Here is an 18,049-nt window from a genome sequence, read left to right as displayed (position 1 = left end):
GCTCGTCAGCGATGGGTTTCCCAACGTTTCTTAACGAAAAAGATGTCTATATCAATGTCGAGAATCGCAGGCGGGAATAAAAGAATAGTATGAGCGGTCGTCAGCCTCCGTCGTGGTCGTGCGAGGCTTGCCAATGCGGACACGGAGGTGATGGCGCCTGCAGGAGCTCAGCTCCAAGCAAGGAAAAAGCAGAAATGCTTAAGCGTGGCGAGGACAAGGTGCGCGAGGGGTTGCCATTGGAATCCGCAGCACGGGGGAACTAACGAGGCGCTGATCGACCGTGACTGATGATGGAAACAGAAGGAAGTTTTGTTGTCTCGAGGTTCTGGTGTTGGATTGTCCAAGGAGACGGGAGACGATGGGGTGATTGGTGATTTGTCACTAGCAAAAGAAGGCAGCCACGGGTGATGACAGCAGTTTCCCCCGCTATGAGGTGGATTCGATGGAGCCTGGGAGGAGGACGATCACTGCACCGGGCAGCCCTGGAGCCTACAAGCGGCCTCTGTACGAGTAATACTCGTACGTCCCTCCGCTGAGCCAGTGGCACTCAGGGCTGGCCCAGGGTACCTACGCACTGACACCAGTATGGAAGTACGCAGTGGGCCCCGTACATGGGCTTTAGGTCAGGTTCACTGCGCTGCGAGTATCCGCACTCGTATCTTACGCTGCGTCATTCACCCCACGTGTTGAACTCGGACCATCGGTCTTGTAATGTTTCCAAGTTCCGATGTGTTGAAACCAGTGAGTCTTTGGTGTCATTTATGCTCTAAACTCCTTTCGTATTCTTGATTGTTGATTTAAATCTCGTCACGAGCATGTTCGAGTAGGAACCTGCCCACCTACTAATCACAATGTGCAACCAGTATCGCACATACCTACTAGTAGCTTGCTGCGCCACTGGCGTTCAGGCCTCTCAGGCCACAATGGGTGGGATGCTCGGCGGTTTCACTCCAAACTGCACTTCAGGCCAATATACACCTTCCCCCCCGAGTAGAACGGACATCTCCCGAGTATTACTGTGAGTGTCTTGCTTGGTTGCCAGCACGCCACGACACGAAATGGGCGGCAGCGCAAGCACCCTTCTGCCTGTCTCGCCCCCCCGAGTCACTCTCCTTCAGCCCCCGCCAAATACAGTGAGTGCCACACCATGATCAAGAATTGGTCCAAGGTAAGGGACACGGTACGGGCTGCGTGTCCCTCCATCTGCCTGCCGCGAATGAATGAGGTCACCGGGCCCGGAAGCTATCCGCCACCCCCCAACTCTGCGCAACATGGAAATTAGCAGCCAAATCCCCGGAGATCGACTCCACCAAGCCGCTTCCGCACGGCGCACGCCGAGCAACCCCACTTCTCGGACTGCTGGGCTGGGAGCCTCGGATCCCCGCGATTTTCCAAGTGGAATGGTCCCCGTTGTAAACACCGTCGCTCCTTCATGTGTGGATTACGTCGTAACTCGTGATGCCTAGTCGTCGTAAGCATTCTGACAAAAGGGGAGGCCTTGCGTATACACTCTTCGTCGCTCTCTGAACTACATAAAATGTCGGCCACAAGGAGGAACAAAGTAAATACTCTGGATATCTATGATGTTTGTATTGATGGAGATTTATGTTGCTATGCTAGGCTTCGGCTCACCGCGCCTTAGATTTCTTTCTATGGAACAGCTTCTGAGCCCATTTCCGTACCTTTATACGGCAGGTGTGCGTCTTTTCATCCTCAGTTGGAGGAGGACTGCGGGCCTGCTCCGGAGCGTGGACTGGTCTTATATCGTCGACATTTCCCCTTGTTGTCTCCAGCTCGGGCTGACGCCTCCTCGTGAAGTTGGCCCCGGTCGACTTCCTTCTCTCGGGCGCCGTTGCTTCGGAAGGAGGTGTCCTCGGAGCATCTTTCTCACTGCTAGTTCGCGGTGTTCCAGAGTTTATGTGCGGAGATAAGGTACCAGAAAATGGGAATGTCCGCCGTCGGTCTGTGTAGTTATTATGGTTACTCCCAGAGCGACCATTTGTTGACGCCCTACCCAGTTTCGGCCGGAAGGACGCCGGCCAGTCTGCTAGTCGTAAGCTTATCCAGCTTGCTGTCACTGCCATAAGCTTCCTGTACTCCTCTGGCACAGTCTCGGTCAATCTCTCGTCCCGTGTCGGAGCCGGAGTCGGTGTCGTCTCAGAGGATGCTGCATCGTCGCTCAGAATTGAAAGAGTCGGACTGAAAGGTCGAGTCGGTGGGTACCGTCCGCTAGAGGAAGACATGGTAGAATAAGAATCGTATACGACCAGTTCTTGTGGCGTGAGGACACCCATGATGGGGTGCCTCCGTGTCGAAGGGTCGATGATGCTAAAAGTCCATCTGTTCTCCGGAAGGCCCGGTGATGACCTCGGCGAGGCGTCGGTTGAGTCCGAAGCCCGCTTGGCCCGCCGAGCAGACTTCCGGACCCAGCGAGCGGTTGTGGTAATACCACTGCCGTCGACCCGAGTGAATTCATACGAGCCATTATACATGTGGCTTGTCGTCCACACAGACCCATCCCCCATGACAATCTCGGCGTTATTATCATCACAAAGCATCGGACCCACAACAGCCATCAGGTCGCGGTCGCCTATCCCTTCCTCGCCACCGTCCTCGGCGGTCGGCCCAGCTCTGTAGTCCTCAGATTGAACGAAAAGGAGGTCATCGGGCCCAAGGTCTGGCTTGGCTCGAAAGATGCGAGGAAAGCGCTTGTCCAACTTAGGGATGATGAGGGACCCGCAGACCGTGCTAGATGGAAGTACATCGAACGTTGGGATCGGGCGATGGTCATTGACTTGCTGCAGCTGAAGAAGCAGGCGTGGGCGGATTTGAACCAGCCTCCGTTGCTTGGTGCGGAGCTGGGGGGCGGGATGGGCCAACGCATAGTGAGTGGTCTTTCGTGGTGCTCTCTTCCGTCTCTTCCGACGAGCTGTCGTATCCGTATAACCACTAAAGTCGGAACCGGCAATGGACTCATCATCATCGCTTGGAAGGGTTGTAATGGAGGGAGCTATCGAAGCCATGGGGGTTTCTTGGAATCTAACAGCTAGGTCTTTCTTGGAAACAATGTCGGACGTTGGGCGGCGTAAGAAAGGAAAGGTATAGAGAGAGTCGGAGAAGGAGCGCCACCCAGCCAAGGGAGCATTATCGTGGGCGTCGGTATTATCGAGGGAATCAGTCGTAAAACTCGGATCGGTAATGTCACTGAGGGGACGTAGCGCGGAGCGGAGAAGAGGCAATGGCCTACTCAGAGGTTGCGGTACCGTTCCAGGTGCTTGCTGTTGGGATGAAGAATGGGTATTTTTGGGGGGCGAATACTCGTGGCCGTGAAGACCAGCGCCCGCGTGGACAAACATGGTCATCGTAACTAAAGGTGAGCGCTTTCGCCTGCGCTTCCGAGGAAAGTGGAAGGCGAGCCCAAGTTAGATCATCCGATCAGGTGCCGTAGGCGACTTCCTGCGTTGCTCAGCAATGTGAGCTGACGCAAAGCAGGAAGGCGCCCCTCAAGGCCAAAAGACAGCGGCCAAAGCAGCGGCGCAAGATTCAGTGTCGCAAAATGTAAAGGACCATTGCACAATCCGCGGTCGTCGAGTATGAGCCAGGATGAGGTTGCTTCTATGTGAGATTGGAATGGAACTTGCAACTTGTTCGGTCGTCGAGCAGCGTCCGGTTCAGAGTTCGGGTCCGAGGACGTGGCGCTTGTCGATAGAGGTAGTACTGTATTACGAATGTCTAGGCCAGAATACCGGGACTGGGTTGATTCAAACCCCAGCAGCGTATCAATGTCACCAAGGGCGCGGTCCGCTTGAGTAGTGAGACAGACAGCGAAACCGAACTGCTGATCCGGAAACCTAGCCTCCGGATCGCCTCGTGCCACTGTGTGCAACGAGTCTAAGGCCGCTGAGTCGATGTCGCGTCCTGATGAGGATGAATAATACAGTAAGGAAAGCAGTCGTATGCGGAGGAATATTAACGGGTGCAATCAGGAGAAGAAGAAGAAGAAGAAGAAGGAAAAAAGAAGCAGTGTCGTGACTCGCGGTGTTTGTAAAGCTGAAAAGTCCGAAGGTCGTGGAACAGCCCTACGGAATGCGTCTTGCCCCTCGATACGACCATCTGACCACCCTCCATCAAAGAGCAGGGGGGGCACATGCCGCTTTTCAATCCCACGGATCGGGGCAAAATGGGGTGATTCCTGAGGGGCTGCCGGTGCAGCAACAGGGGTTACATGTTCCAGCAACCCGAGCAAAACTAAGCCAAGCAGAGACGGCATCGGGATTCGCTCTCGCCCTTGACGGACATCCGCCCATCCATCGGGTCGCCGACACTAGTTCGCCTACCCGCTGGTCAAGTCCGCGCAATAGGCTCATTGTGACTGGCTGGCTTGCATGTTGGCTTGCTGAAAGCGGCCACCTGGGTAACCTGGTTGACAGAAAGTGAAGCCAATTATCAAACAACTTACTCTAGCTCCAGGCGATGTCAGTTCTGAGTTTGCAATCCGGGGCTTGGCAGTTGGGTCTGATTGACTCGTAACATATTACTGTTGTGCATTTGACCGCCATGTTGTCGCCCTAACGGCGCAAACTCTAAGGGGCCAAGCCATTCCTCACGTGCAACTTCTTTGCTCCTCCGGAGCCCCATCTTTCCAGCTTTCCGCTCCTAGGCATGCAACGGATGTCAAATCCAAGTGCGGGCTTTTAGCCTCGAGAGATCCAAATGCACAAATGCACGAATGCACGACGTGATGCTCATGGCCGTTGCTTTAGCCTTTGGGCCGGGGTTTATTTTGGTCCACCCGTAATACTAAGAGTAGTAAGCTTGGGCCGCGTTCCTGAACTTTTGAACCCCGTCTATGATACGCGTATTCGTAGTATAGCAAATTTTCCCCTCCCATCATCCAAACGGTTACAGATTGCTCTCACAATGGTACAACAATCGGGCCACAAGCTGTCATTGACATTATTGAATGTCTCTCTTCTGTATTTGTTACTGGCAATCGCCGTTCTGTCAGGTGTTGCTGAGGCGGTCAAGTCTTCCCGCTCCGAGCGATCCGGGGTGCCTCGGACTCTGACCCTCGGGCATCTTTTAAGACCCACATCAGTCGGCATCTTTAGGACCCCGACTCCGGTCTTCATAGTTTTTTCTTCACCGTCTCTGTATTGCGGAAGTATCCGTACGGATTACCAATACGGACACTCCAAGATACGTAGTAGTGTGTGTCGAACTCCATCTCGTGACCTAGAAGTAATTAGGGACTAGGCCCTCGTCGACCGACGGCTCCATCAGCATGCTCCAGTCTCTTCGCAGCTGGCACATTACCGGCATGATCGTGTGGAACTGCCGCGCGGCTCAGTGATCGTACCTCAATCCCGCCCGACTTACACCCTCCGAGTGGTAGACCAGGTACCTGGATCCCGTTCCCTCGCTCCTTGACCCGAGGCACAGCACCCGACCTGAACGGCCGCGATGGGACTTTTCTCTCCTAGGTCATGGAGCCGACTCTCCACGTATCTCAAATAGTTCGACCAATGTCGTTAGATGACTTTACACCTTGACTCCGTGAAACCCGCCCCCGGGTCCATCGGATATTGAATTCCAAACCCGTCTGAGAAACGTCACAAACCCAGCCAGACTTGCTCACACACGGGTCTGGCGGCACCATGAGCTCAGTCCAGTCTCTTTTTGTATGATCTCACCTTTCAGGTCCGGGTGGCAATCTCGGGGATATGCGGTTGGGACTAGAGTACGGATACGATCATACGGGACCCCTCTAGAACCCTTCTGGCAGATGTGTAGTAAAAATAGCACTCCCATGGATCAATGAATACTACACCCATCCACCTACGTAGAGTGGTTCTAGGTTTAAACCACTGACTCGAACTAAGAGATCTTTAAATAAATCTTAGTCATGTTTACTGGTGGTGTTTTTTTTTTCCGAGCGAAAAGGCATTTGCACGCTACAAGTGAAGGGCGCAATGAAGTCCTGTAGATGAAAGCACCCTAGCTGGCTTGCGAGGATGGCTTCAGTTATTCTTAAGATGCTCCATCCTAATGGTTCGGATTTACACCGCCTTTTGCAATGGGTTTACCTCCTAGTGCGCGACTGCAATATGCTTGACAGTGAGTTCAACCTAATCCTCTTTTAGCATTTTGGAGCTGAGATGATGCTACATCCCGAACCGCGCGATCTGTTCTGGTGTCCTTTTGCTTTGCAACAACAGCGCTCTCGTGGGCAATCCTTCCTAAAATTGAAATTTATTTAGAGTCCATTATATCGTCTCTTCTGCTTTTTTTTTTTTGGCATATTATTGAATTTCTGCCAGCATGTACGTGACCAGACAGAGCGCCAATCGCCAACTCAGATTCGTCGCAACGTTAGAAGGGAGAGCCTCACCTCAAGCCACGGGCATGGGGCGCTGTGTGGTAATATATTAGTAGATCCCTGCTTAGTCACCCACCCACCAACATGCAAGATGGGTGCATCTTTCAACACCAACAGGAAATCTGCCATCTTCGTACGAGTAGTAACATCAGTACCTAGATATATCAATTCTCTTCCCATAGAACCCAGCAGCCGATATAACTCCATGAATAGCTGAGGAGATCAGTCATGCTGGCCATTCCCCCATTGGCCTCCTCCCGCTTTATTCCTTAGCTTTTCTTCCAGCAAGGCTCTCACGACTGCCCATCATGCCTCGATCATACTTCGTCCCTGCGCAAAACTCCCGGCATCGCATCGCCGCGCTCGCCCTCTACCGCGCCCTCGTCCGCACAGCGCGCCATATTACGCTACCGCAAGATGCCCGGAGGGGCCCCGTCCACCCCGTCGTCCACCTGGTCAGGCAACGCTTCCAGGGGAACAAGACCTACACCAGTCTGCGGCTCGTGTACTCATCCATGGCGGCCGGCTACAAGGTACCCACGGGACTCATGCCCACCGGCACCAGGCCTTTTGATCCGAGTGCTAACGCACCCCCAATAGTTTCTCACCATGTTAACGAAAGCCCAAAGCCCCGAGTCCACAGAGCACGCGCAGGTAGTCGACTTCCTCCGCAGGCGCAACCAGCAAATCGCAGCCGCCACCGCCACCACACCGCCTCGGCCAGCCCCGAAACCTGAAAAGGAACCCCGAGGCCCTCTCCTCAGAAACATAGCCGGTCCCGCCGAGCCGCCCAAATACGTCGGCACACCACGGCCAACAGAATCCCTATCGCGGCCGCGGCGCGTGCCTAGCCTGGCCGCCGACTCGTTTGGGTACCCATTCCTGCGTTACGCCAAACCCCAGCCCGAAGCTCTGAACAAGATGGTCCGGAAGAATCGGTACCTCTGGGAATCCAAGATCAACAACATCATCAGGGTGGAGGAGGACCTCGCTCCGAGCTGCTTGCTGGAGGACAAGTGGGAAGAAGAAATGCATCAGCAGATGGTACGCGCAGGGCTAATTGGGGAGAGCGAGGGACCACGGACACCGGATGAAGAGACGTATCTCTGGAGTGCCATGCAGTCCAAACTCTGGTACGAGTGGCGCCTGGAGAACATGTGGCAGCACTGGACGGCGCGCGGCGAGGCCATGCACGGGCTCGTTCTAGAGGAGCGCGCGTTGGCAGCCAAGGAGAAAGGAGAGCAAGGCGATAGCCTACCAGCGCTCGCGGACAGCTTCCGGGGGTCGGAGGAGACAAGAGAGCGAGCTCCCCAGAGCCAGACGAGGGAGGACTCTGGACCACCGCCGAATCTGGTCAGGATCCAGGAAGGCGACGCCATGCCAGCTCAGAGAACGGCCATGGCCATCAAGAAGGAGCTGGCGGATGAGGGTATCCCCTTTGAAGAAGACCCCGCCGACCCGTTCGTGTCACCAGTCTGGCCTCGCCTTGCTGAGAGGTGCACCGGCCGCATGAAGCGATGGGTGAGACGCATACAGGGCAGCAACAAGGGGCGGGACGAAGACACATTTTCTTCTCTTGTCAGGGCCCAGAAGAAGGCAACACAGTGATGCACCGACTCGTGTCGGCATCCTCGTACCATCAGCTATAGGATAATAGCACAGGGCAAGGCGTTAGGATGGGTTCATATATTCCAAAGGGGCAAGGGTCGGGGTGTATAAAAAGTATAGATGTCTGTTCATTCATCCTTGTATGTATCATATAGCACATAGATATCCATCATGACGGCATAAATCATCGCTGTATTTTTTCCAAAACTCGCATATATGCAACCCTTCCTTTTGCGATTCCAACTTTTCATATTCCGCAACATGGGTATCACTTCTCACTTCATCCTATCAGCCACTCGCCGTCCCTCCTTCCTAGCTACATCCGCCCAGCTCTTCATCGTCACCAGGCTCGGCACCTTCATCGGTCCGCTAGCGCCGCCGGAAGACGCCACAGACGATGACGGGGCTTCCGACGTCGAGGTGCGCCTGGACGACGACACGGCCGTGACGGGGCTCGGGGGCCGCTCCGTCTTGTCCTCCCACGATAGGTGATCGGGGCTGCCGCACTCGTGGGCGGGCGTGGGCGTCGTCTCAATGCTGCGGCGCGAGAAGACGGACGAGGCCTTGCTGCTGTCTGTGGAGCTCTGATCGCGATTCAGGATGGGCGTGCCGGTGCGGCGGGGGAGTCGCGATCCGACTAAGCTTGTGGTGCTGGGGGAGCGCTGGGGTGTGAGGGAAGATGTGGAGAGATCAAAGGCGCTAGTCCGAGGGGAGGGGCTCGCGGGGATGGAGTCGGGGCGGAGAGCAGACGCAGTGACACCGGCTGGGGATATGTAACGCTGGTTTGAATGCGACTTTGGCTTCAGAGGGGGGCGGGTTTGAGGCGTGGCCGGCATAGAGCGTGTCTTAGTGAAAGGAGGCCCGACGGCGGAAGTGGGAACGCCATTAGCATAGCGATTCGCCTTGGGCAGTGTTGAAGCGCGGCGTCCGCCAGGCTTCTTCAACCCCGCGTTCTCTGCCTCCAGAAAGCGGCATCTATCCTCCGCCTCTTTCAGCTTAGCCTGCAACTCCGCGACTGAACTGCGAGAGTTGGCCAGGCGCTGTTCGTACGTCTTGTCCTTGCCCTCAAGCTCCTCGATTCTCTTGAGCTGGCGCGCATTCTCCGCGCGGAGCTCGACAATCGATGTGAACTTCCTATCCCACTTGTCTTCCACCCAGGAGATGGGCCTCTTGCAACATTCGCCGTGATAGATCTGGTGGATCCCGCCCAGCATCGACAGCTTATCGTCCAGCTTGCAGGCCGCGGGTCGGTGCTGCGGCAAAGGGGCGATCATGCGAGCGATGAGGTTGACCAGAGGCCGGGGCCTGACCGTCTCCTGGCCCTCGTAGGTGAACATAAATGGGGGCGTCACAAGAGAGTGGGCGACAAGCTTTTCGAGGTGTCTCTTGAGCTTATCTTCCCTGCTCCGGATCTGCTCCTCTCGCGTCTCCCTAGAGGGGTATCGCAAGGCATCATCGAATTCGGTAAGCCTAGCATCATACAGCACGGTGGCGATGTTCAGATAGACGAGGCCGAGTGAGTAGATATCGGAGAGCTGCATGCTGGATCCGTAGTCGCCATACAGCTCAGGGGCGCGCCATCTCTCGGTCCCCGGCAGGCCCTCTGTGGTGGTGTGATCTTGTCCGCTTACGTCTCTGGATATGCCAAAGTCGGCCAGGTAAACCCTGCCAGCATTGAGCAGGATATTAGAGGGCTTGATGTCTAGATGGCGAACGTCGTTGGCATGGCAATGCGCCATGGCGCGAGCGGTACACCCTACTACATGGCGCAAAAACTCCAGTGGGCACTTTGTCGTTGAGTCAAGATATTGGGGCGTAGATGAGGGCTCGATAGCGCTGAGGTCCTTCAGATCCAGCGCATTCAGGCGCTCGAGTATATCCTCACGGTCACCCTCGCCGAGGCGGAGGGACTCGACGTCATCCAGCAGCACGCTCAGGTTGCAGACAGCAGCGGGCCATATCAGCAGACATAGCTCGTGGGAGCGGGGCGCATATGTGGCGACGAGCTTAACAACATGGCGATGGTCGAGCTTGCGCATGGTCAGGGCCTCCTGGTGAAGGTCGTCGATGCTGAAGCCGCGCCGGCGCATGACGCGCTTGCGCGCGAGGCAGACGGAGCCATGTGTGACTTTTTCGACGCGGCCAAAGGCGCCGAAGCCGAGATCGTCGAGTTTGATGAATCGGGAGTCGAAGCGCTTCGCATCAGGGCCGTTAAAAAGGGGCTTGTCTCTAGACCCGGCGCATCGCAGGTCAGCACGACGAGTCTTGATACACTGTCCATCTCCTCCCCATGCCTAGCAAAAAAACTCACACGCTGGGGCTGGGCCAATTGTCGTCGCAGTCCCAGGAGGCGATCACCTCACGTTCCCTGAGCTCCTGCTCGGCATCCCAGGCCTGCTTCAAATGGAAGGCTGCGTTGGCCTGTCCAACCGTGGTCCAGCCTTTGGCGCTGCGGTCAGCCATTGTCGGCGCAAGCCGAATACGTCCTTGCCACCTGGCTCTCGTCCTGCCGCGCTATGCGGTCGTCGCACAGCGATCCCCAATGATGCAGGCTATGATGGGACAAGATGGCCGGAGACTTGAGGGAGAAAAAGAAACAAATAGGCCAGCGACTTTTCGTCAAGAGTCCATGGCCAAGGAACCGATGCCGTAGTGCCTAGATCTAGCGCAGCGGCAAGCGAAAGTGCTAATGAAAGCGGGTGGGATAATGAGATTTCCCTTCCCGGTCTAGCAGTTGTGTTTGAGAAGGGGAGCCTCTCGCTTCGCAAACTCCAGACGTTTGGAGTTGGATCAATTCTGATGACAATACTAGAAGTTTTGGCCCCTCTCGATTCTCAATTCAGCTCTCCAGATCCGACAGTGGCTGAGCCCCTGTAGCCGGGTGGGTGGCGGTGTTGCAGCGAGCAGGGGTTCGTCACGGAATGGAGGCTCGGCTCGCATCAACTACCGTTGCTATCCGTAGTTGTACGTAGAGGGCATCCTGTCGCCCATGGGCAATTGGTTTGACCGCCAGTTATACTGCCATAGTCTGCGGTGGCTAGCTTCGACCAAAGCAAATCGAGGTGTCACCAGGATGATGACCTGGTTAGTATCTTAGAAAAGGTAGATCAAGTTCACATCAAGCACATGTATGCGTCCGTAATGTAAGTTGTTCAAACTCCTAACAGCATCAAGTCTCCACTGGTAGGGGGCTTCTTGGCAACGGTCGGTTTGTCATTTGGTAACTCCCCCGAGTTTCCTCCACTCTCTCTCTCCCCGCTAGTTTACGAGCCATAAATCATTAAGGACAAACTCAGATCAACCCTTTAGAAACATGCGGTACGATCCAAGCGCCTGTGACTGACAGATCCATTTCAGGGTCGTATTTACCAATTCCTTCAAGAGGGGTGTATTTCTCGCAAAGATAGCACATATCGTTGTAAGCCCTAAGTAGGGGAATTGTTATATTAGCATCACCCTTCAGACTATATAGTCTATTTCGGTCGTCAAATTCATCGGCCGGCTCAGATACAGGGTAGTTTTGTAGGTAATGGTCTAAATAGGCCTTCACCCGGAAGACGGAAGCGAACGCGCAACGCCTGTCCCAGCTCCATCTCGTTGTGAGCAAAGTACGACCCGGCATCAAACAGCAAAACCTAGCGAGTGTCCCTGTCGATGCCCATGTTTCCTTTCCAGAGATCCCCGTAGATGATGCATGGTTTGATCTTCTCGCCATCCTGGGTATGTAAGCCCTCGAGAAGTCGAGGAATCACCTTGTTGGTAGCCTGCTCGGTCACACGCTCTAGCTCAGGCCATGGTCCATTAGCTTCTAATTCGAGCTTGCAGAGTACCATGGGAAGTTTTCAGAAGAACAGAACCCAGTTCTCCTCCCGGTCCACTGTATGGGCCATCTTGCCGTCACATGTCGTGACCGGAAAACCGAACTTTCCCGTCTACTGATCTTCTGCATGTGTGCAAGTTTTCGTCTCCATACGGCAGAATTGGGGGCCTCGGTGACATCTATGTCTACAAACTCGGAGACATAGGAGTACGTAGCGGGGGACTGGACTTTGTAACGTCCGAATCCGAATGTTTCAGGGATGAAACCGGGCATCATCTCGTATATCATCTTGGATGAGTCTCACTCTCCATTAAGAATAACTTGGCCCTGTTCATCATATAGAACCTGAAAACTGTGAGTTGGAAAATCTTTGATGATGGCCCTCCAAGAGGGTACGCAAGCTGTGAACCTTCAAGAAGTAGAGGCGCTCCTCTCCGGATGGATCAAAGTGCCACCACACGACCAGTTATTGTCCATGCACGGGTACCGGATTTGTCGACGGAGACGAGTGTAGATCCCTTTGGGAGCACTAAAATTGGTACAGTCAGCTTCTCTTCGTAACAGACAGTTATTCGCAGCTGCCAACTTTCAACCACGACTTCGTCCATCGGAAAGATGCCATTCTACTCAGCCAGAATCTCCTTGATGTTTATAGGATCTAACTTTATGTCCAATCTCTTCTCATTGGCCATAGATATAGCTCGTCTTGCGTGGAACAACCGACGCTTGGCTTCGACTGGTCCATCCCCAGCCATATCGCCCATACTGATAGTGTGAACTAGGGCCACGACCACCGATTGGGTTTTTGTATCCGGCATTGCGCTAATCACTCCATATTTATGAAGATGCTGGTTTTACTTGTCACGGGAAAATGGTTCAATGGGGCAAACAGGGGAGACATTGAGGCTCCCTGGAAAATCATGGATGGCAGCCGGAAGCGGCGAAGGCTTGAGTGCCTTCTCATTTATGTATCAAGTTCCATGGTTGGTTGGCCCTACCTATCTTATGGGACCTAAGTAAGTATTGGGCTAAAAATGAACCCCAAAATGGTGTTGCGAGTTGGTTGGGCTTAATCAGGAAGAAGTGCTGCGCGAGGCTACGGAAAGCAGGCCTTGGCCCGGACCTACATTCTTACAACCTTCGACAATTGCCACCGCTCTATCATCACCATTCATTCTTTAGCCAACAATGGAGGAAAAGATTTTGCAGCTCAGCGTGATCGAGGGCGGGCGGAATCCCCTGGGGTTGACTGTTGCTTCCTGCCCATTTGGAGAGCAAAACATCAGCATCGTCTTTCGTCCACGGCTTCGGAGGAATTAGTAGAATGACATGGGTCAAACACCGGGACCCTGAGCGGTGTTGGCCCCTCGATTTCCTGTCACTTAATCTCTAGTATGAGTGACATTGGAATGTTGACACTGGGCTATGAATCCAAATTTCAACCCCTAGGGCAGAGTATAACAAAGCCTCGCATCTAGAATTTGCAAAGCATCTCCTTTATGATCTCAGGATAAGTCAGAATTCTAAAAAGAAGATCTTAGGACAGAAGAGGCAATTCCACTTATAGAAGTAGTGTGATTGCATGGCAGCTAATACGAGGCCAGAAGTCCATGGTTTTTAGGCTCACTCTTTGGGTGGTCTAATAGCGAAGGAAATGAGGTGTTCCGGGCGCCAAGGGGCCCTCGCTCCAAGTAGGCCTCAGATACTAAGTCTGAAATGATCACAGGCATATAGGCAAGGACAATACGACCCAAACTACGAAGACATAGTGAAATCAGTCTTGTCCATCGTCTTCTCTCGACTCCACACCGAGGTACTGATCTAGACGAGATGCGATATACTACTGTGCCATTGATGATGTTGACGAAGCCAACAACTGTGACCTTCACGTTATCACGCTGTTTGGCAGTTAACACTACCCAACACTGCAAACAATTCATGCTCCAAACAACACGCGTAAAGCCAGTCCTCTCGTTGAGCCGGTTCCCTTGCCACATGAATCCAACTTTGGGAGCAGAATTATCAATAAAATTACAAGACTCGACAAGCGTCGTTTGATCACGGCCTGTCCGGTCTCATCAAGTCCGCGGCCACGCCTTGTCATCACGTTCGAATTAGCCCGCCCCCTAGTAGACTCGATCTCATTTTACAAGCCTATAGATTATTTCTGAACACGCCGTTGGTGTATCTTATGCCAGTAGAAATCCAAAAAGCAGACATCCACCAAAATGAATAGTGGGGAGCATAGCTCTGGGCTGTAATCCAGACAGCGTACAGCTAGGGAAGGCATCGAGGACAAGGAGACCGAGAGCGCCACTGCTTCCAAGTCCCAGGATCATGTGTGCAGAATATAGAGAGAATATACTGTCTTCTCAGCGGACATCAGAACATACTTGGACCTACCTCCTGGGGTTCATCAACATGGTACTCTCAACACTTACCGTCACCATCTATTTTCCCTGATTCCGTTACTCAGTGAGGCCTTCTCGGTCTCCGTTCAGGTCATCAATCTCACTTTTACGGCGTGCTCCGTTGTTCGGGGCATCACCCCTGGAATCTTCGCCTCCCTGGCCGACACGTCCGGCCAACGCCTAGTTCTACTAGGGCTCCTAGTTGTCTATGTATGCAGGTGCTAGTCTCGGCCCTTCCCTGATTAAGAACAACTATGCGGCCCTAATGACACTTAGAGCGCTGCAAAGCCTAGGAGGGCCCCCCATACCAGCTATTGCGTACGGAATTGTGGACGATGTCATCATCGCCAAAAGGGGCAAGATGCTAGGGCCCATGCTCTCGACGTGCAATGGCCTGTCCGCAGTTGGGCCAGTTGCGGCTGGCGCTGCTGCCTTCTCGACTGGCGCCTACATCTGGATATTTGTAACGTTTCTTGTTCTCTCTGGGATTTCGCTGCTCCTTACAGGCTTCACCGTCCCAGAGACATCTCGCGTCATAGTGGGCAATGGGTCCTCGCCGACGACTGACATATGGCGGCCATGGCGGCTCTATCTCGCCCCTGAAAATCATCCCAAGAGTAAACCCGTCGAGACGAGTAGCGGTGGAGCTACCGAAAGGCCCAACTGGGAGCCGCTAAAGGCTTTGTCATCCCTTCGTATCATCGCGTATGGATGGTGGCCACGACACACTCGGCCTACTACACATTCCAAGTGGTTATACCCACCGTCTTTAACGAAATCTACTCATACAACAAGCTCTACATCGGACTTGCCTTCCTGCCTGGACTCGCAGGATTGACCATTGGCGGGATCATCGCAGGTAAACTCGTGGACCACAGCTATGCCAAGACAGTGCACAAATCCGGAGACCCTGGCCGGCGGCAGCCTCACCGGCTTCCCGATCGAGGCCGCCCGGTACCGCCACTGCCTCCCCTTCCTCCTGACCCTTGGCGACCCTGGTCATGGGCTATTAAACGGCTGGGCCGTGCACTTCCGCGCACACCCGTGGGTGTGCCGCTGGCGATGCAGTTCTTCATCTGCACAGCTGTCGACGCTGCTGATCCACACGGCCAGCGCGCTGCTCGTGGACATCTTCCCCGGCCGGTCGAGCAGCGCGTGCGCGTCCGGGAAGATCGTGCAGTGCGCGCTCAGCGCCGTGCTGGCGGCCGCGCTGGAGCCGCTGGTGGGTGCGGTGGGGAGAGGGTGGTACTTCACCATGTTCTCGCTCTTTGTCAGCGCGGGAGGCCTGGTGAGCGTGCATGTCAGTCGGTGGATGGGGACGGCGACGGGCGAGGTGTGAGGAGAGTCAGAGCTGATAATAATGCCAGGTAGTACTAAGACCTACTAGGCAGCTTGGATGTTGTCGAAAAGGTACATGGAGCATCCGTCCACAATTTGACCAGGAGCCAAGGCTCGGAACATGGAAGGAAATATGGGGAAATATTCGGGATCTGCGTGGTTCGGAACTCGCTAATCCGCAAATCTTTTCGCGATCACGCTCAATACTGCGGGAGTACAGATACTCCGTAGTACACTAGCACCCAATACCCCTTACATCATCCATCAATGATACTTCTGTAACGTGACGACGCGTAAAGTTGCCAACGCAAGCATCACCGGGCAGAGTTCTGAATTGAGCAATACATCCTGAGAACCACTGGGCTAGCTCAGTTGGGGCTCAGTCTAAAGTGGGCGCTTCCCGGGCTCCATGCAGTCGGGGGCTCGGGGGCCTGCATAATCGCACAGGTGAGAGGCGATTGAGAGAAGTGAGAAGTGAGAACTTAGAATGCTGGGCAGGGACGAGATGCAAGGCAGCGAATGCAGCGTATGCAGCGAATGCAATGCACCGTCACTGCCGTGGATATCAGCCGTCGGGTTTCTGGGGGCGAGATTGAGAAAACGGGGCGGAGCTGTGGGGGTCACGCTCGACGGATATTCCATCATTCTACGGATAATGTTCCATGGATTCCAGCATCCTGGTCAGCTGGTGCTGGTTCGGAACCGGGAGCCTGGGCGGCGGAAACAAGTGAATCAAACCGCTGCTTGAGGCCAGTATGTTTTAGCTATTTTGATGTGAGAAGGGGGGGTGTGTGTGACAGTGCCTTACTTTAGCAGGTACTAGTATGCGTACCTTGGGTATGTAAACTCCCTGACGGGAGTGAAGATGAAGAAGCCGACTTGTTGGGGTACGAGCAGGTAGTGGCACAGCACCTGGAAGGGGTAAGAGCCGATTGGACCGGGCAGATCGGGAGTTCAGCTACGGCTACATTGTGCTCGTAGCCTCGCATGAACAAGTAGCCCATGGCCGCCATGTCTCGTCTACACATGCAAGGAGAATCCCAAAGGGAAAGGGGGCGAATATACTAATAGGACCATGGCCGGTTTAATCACACGGCGACCCAGGCGCCAGGCTCGGGGGTTGTCAACTTGTCTCATGTGAGCTCCCGACGCTGCGGTCGGTCCCTGGATGGAAGATTCGGCGAAACAAGCACCGATTAATATTAGGCTCTGCTTGGAAGCGTTGTGCAGGACAAAGAAAAGCGTCGCCTCCCCACCGTGACACCATCTCCCCTCTCAGGCTGCCTCCCATCTGGCTGCCTCCTCTGGCTCCCACGCCGTCTCCCCCCCCCCCCTCTCTCATATAGAGATGCGGTCGTGACAGGGCGATAGGGCGACAAGGAGACAAGGAGAGAACAAGACAACAAGGCGACAAGACAACGGCGCCGCCGAAAAACGTCGGGGGGGCCATGCGCCAGCGCAGGCGCCGCCGTGCCCACGGGCTTTGTGACGGGGAGAGACATGCCCGTTTCACGGTGCTCGCAAGGACTATGCGTATTGGGCTGGCGGTTCAGGGTGAGTCTTGTTCGAAACTTCGAAACTCCCGTGCACGACCTCTGTGATGCCATGGTACGGATACGCTGATAGTAGTCTGATACCCCGTGGTTGCACGGGTGGCACCCAAGATCTCGGGTCCTGTCGATGCACACCGCGCGACATGACCCTGACACACACCCAGCGTCCCGGTGTCGTTTGTCGCTTGGCCACCCCCAGCATCTCAGACCTGCAACAGCCCTTCTCGGCCAATTAGCCAGGGCGCCCCATTCGCGCTCCTTCATAGATGAGCCGCCCCATTTCGCACCCTTAGCTGGGGCACCGGCCTGGCGTCCAAGCGTGCGCGACTCCTCGTAGTGCATGCTCTATGTGCGCGAGTACCTATAGTATGCACGGATACCTATAGTACAGGCCCAGTAGCAGTAGTACTAGTATGCACGAATATATGTGCGCGAATACGCGAGTGGGTGGCCCCCGATCTCCAGGGTCCCATCCGGCCAGTCTCCAGGGCCCGAGGATCGTCGGCTTAATCGGCCTATTACACGCCTTGTGCCATTCCTGCAAATCCGCCTCGTCATGGACAAAATATGATCAGTCCACAAACCCCATGAAACTGTCAACTTGCCAAGGTGCCATTGCCTCAGCGCAATGACACTGGCGGGTGCGTGGAGGATGGTGGATGGCACACGGGACCAGTGCTGTCGACTAATTGGCACTACGGCCAAGTCTACGGACGAATACCCAGCGGGCGGGACAGAGCGAGACAGACCAAGCCTCAGCTGGATCAGCTAGGACGGAACAGGACACTGGTTTTGCCGGCCGACGCTGGCCCGGAATGCTGGGTGCGAGGCTGGCCGCTGGTGTCAGTGACGAAAGGCCTAAAAAGGTCGGGTGGTGGAAGAGTCTACCCAAGAAAGATGGCTCAGATGGGACGCAATGGGACGCATTGACGCACTGACG

The 18,049-nt window shown here is 54.7% G+C and overlaps 3 protein-coding genes across 3 annotated transcripts; 2 read left to right on the top strand and 1 right to left on the bottom strand.

Annotated features, from left to right (window-relative positions):
• Nucleotides 1-6,687: 6,687 nt before the first annotated feature.
• Nucleotides 6,688-7,987, top strand: ACO1O0_006974 (uncharacterized protein; the record flags this gene model as incomplete). The annotated part of the gene is made up of 2 exons (XM_083196350.1): nucleotides 6,688-6,912; nucleotides 6,980-7,987. 2 exons carry the CDS (start codon nucleotides 6,688-6,690, stop codon nucleotides 7,985-7,987), a joined length of 1,233 nt encoding a protein of 410 aa, XP_083047558.1.
• Nucleotides 7,988-8,262: 275 nt separating this feature from the next.
• On the bottom strand, nucleotides 8,263-10,450 carry ACO1O0_006973 (kinase-like domain-containing protein; the record flags this gene model as incomplete). Its single annotated transcript, XM_083196349.1, has 2 exons — nucleotides 8,263-10,216; nucleotides 10,299-10,450. 2 exons carry the CDS (start codon nucleotides 10,448-10,450, stop codon nucleotides 8,263-8,265), a joined length of 2,106 nt encoding a protein of 701 aa, XP_083047557.1.
• Nucleotides 10,451-14,483: 4,033 nt separating this feature from the next.
• On the top strand, nucleotides 14,484-15,557 carry ACO1O0_006972 (uncharacterized protein; the record flags this gene model as incomplete). The annotated part of the gene is made up of 2 exons (XM_083196348.1): nucleotides 14,484-14,923; nucleotides 15,107-15,557. The coding sequence occupies 2 exons, from the start codon at nucleotides 14,484-14,486 to the stop codon at nucleotides 15,555-15,557; spliced, it is 891 nt and encodes a 296-aa protein (XP_083047556.1).
• Between the last annotated feature and the right edge of the window lie 2,492 nt (nucleotides 15,558-18,049).

Source organism: Amphichorda felina (genome assembly GCF_050947745.1).
Source record: "Amphichorda felina strain 45539 chromosome Unknown scaffold_7, whole genome shotgun sequence".
Lineage (NCBI taxonomy): Eukaryota > Fungi > Ascomycota > Sordariomycetes > Hypocreales > Bionectriaceae > Amphichorda > Amphichorda felina.
This window is presented reverse-complemented; position numbering and strand designations above follow the sequence as displayed.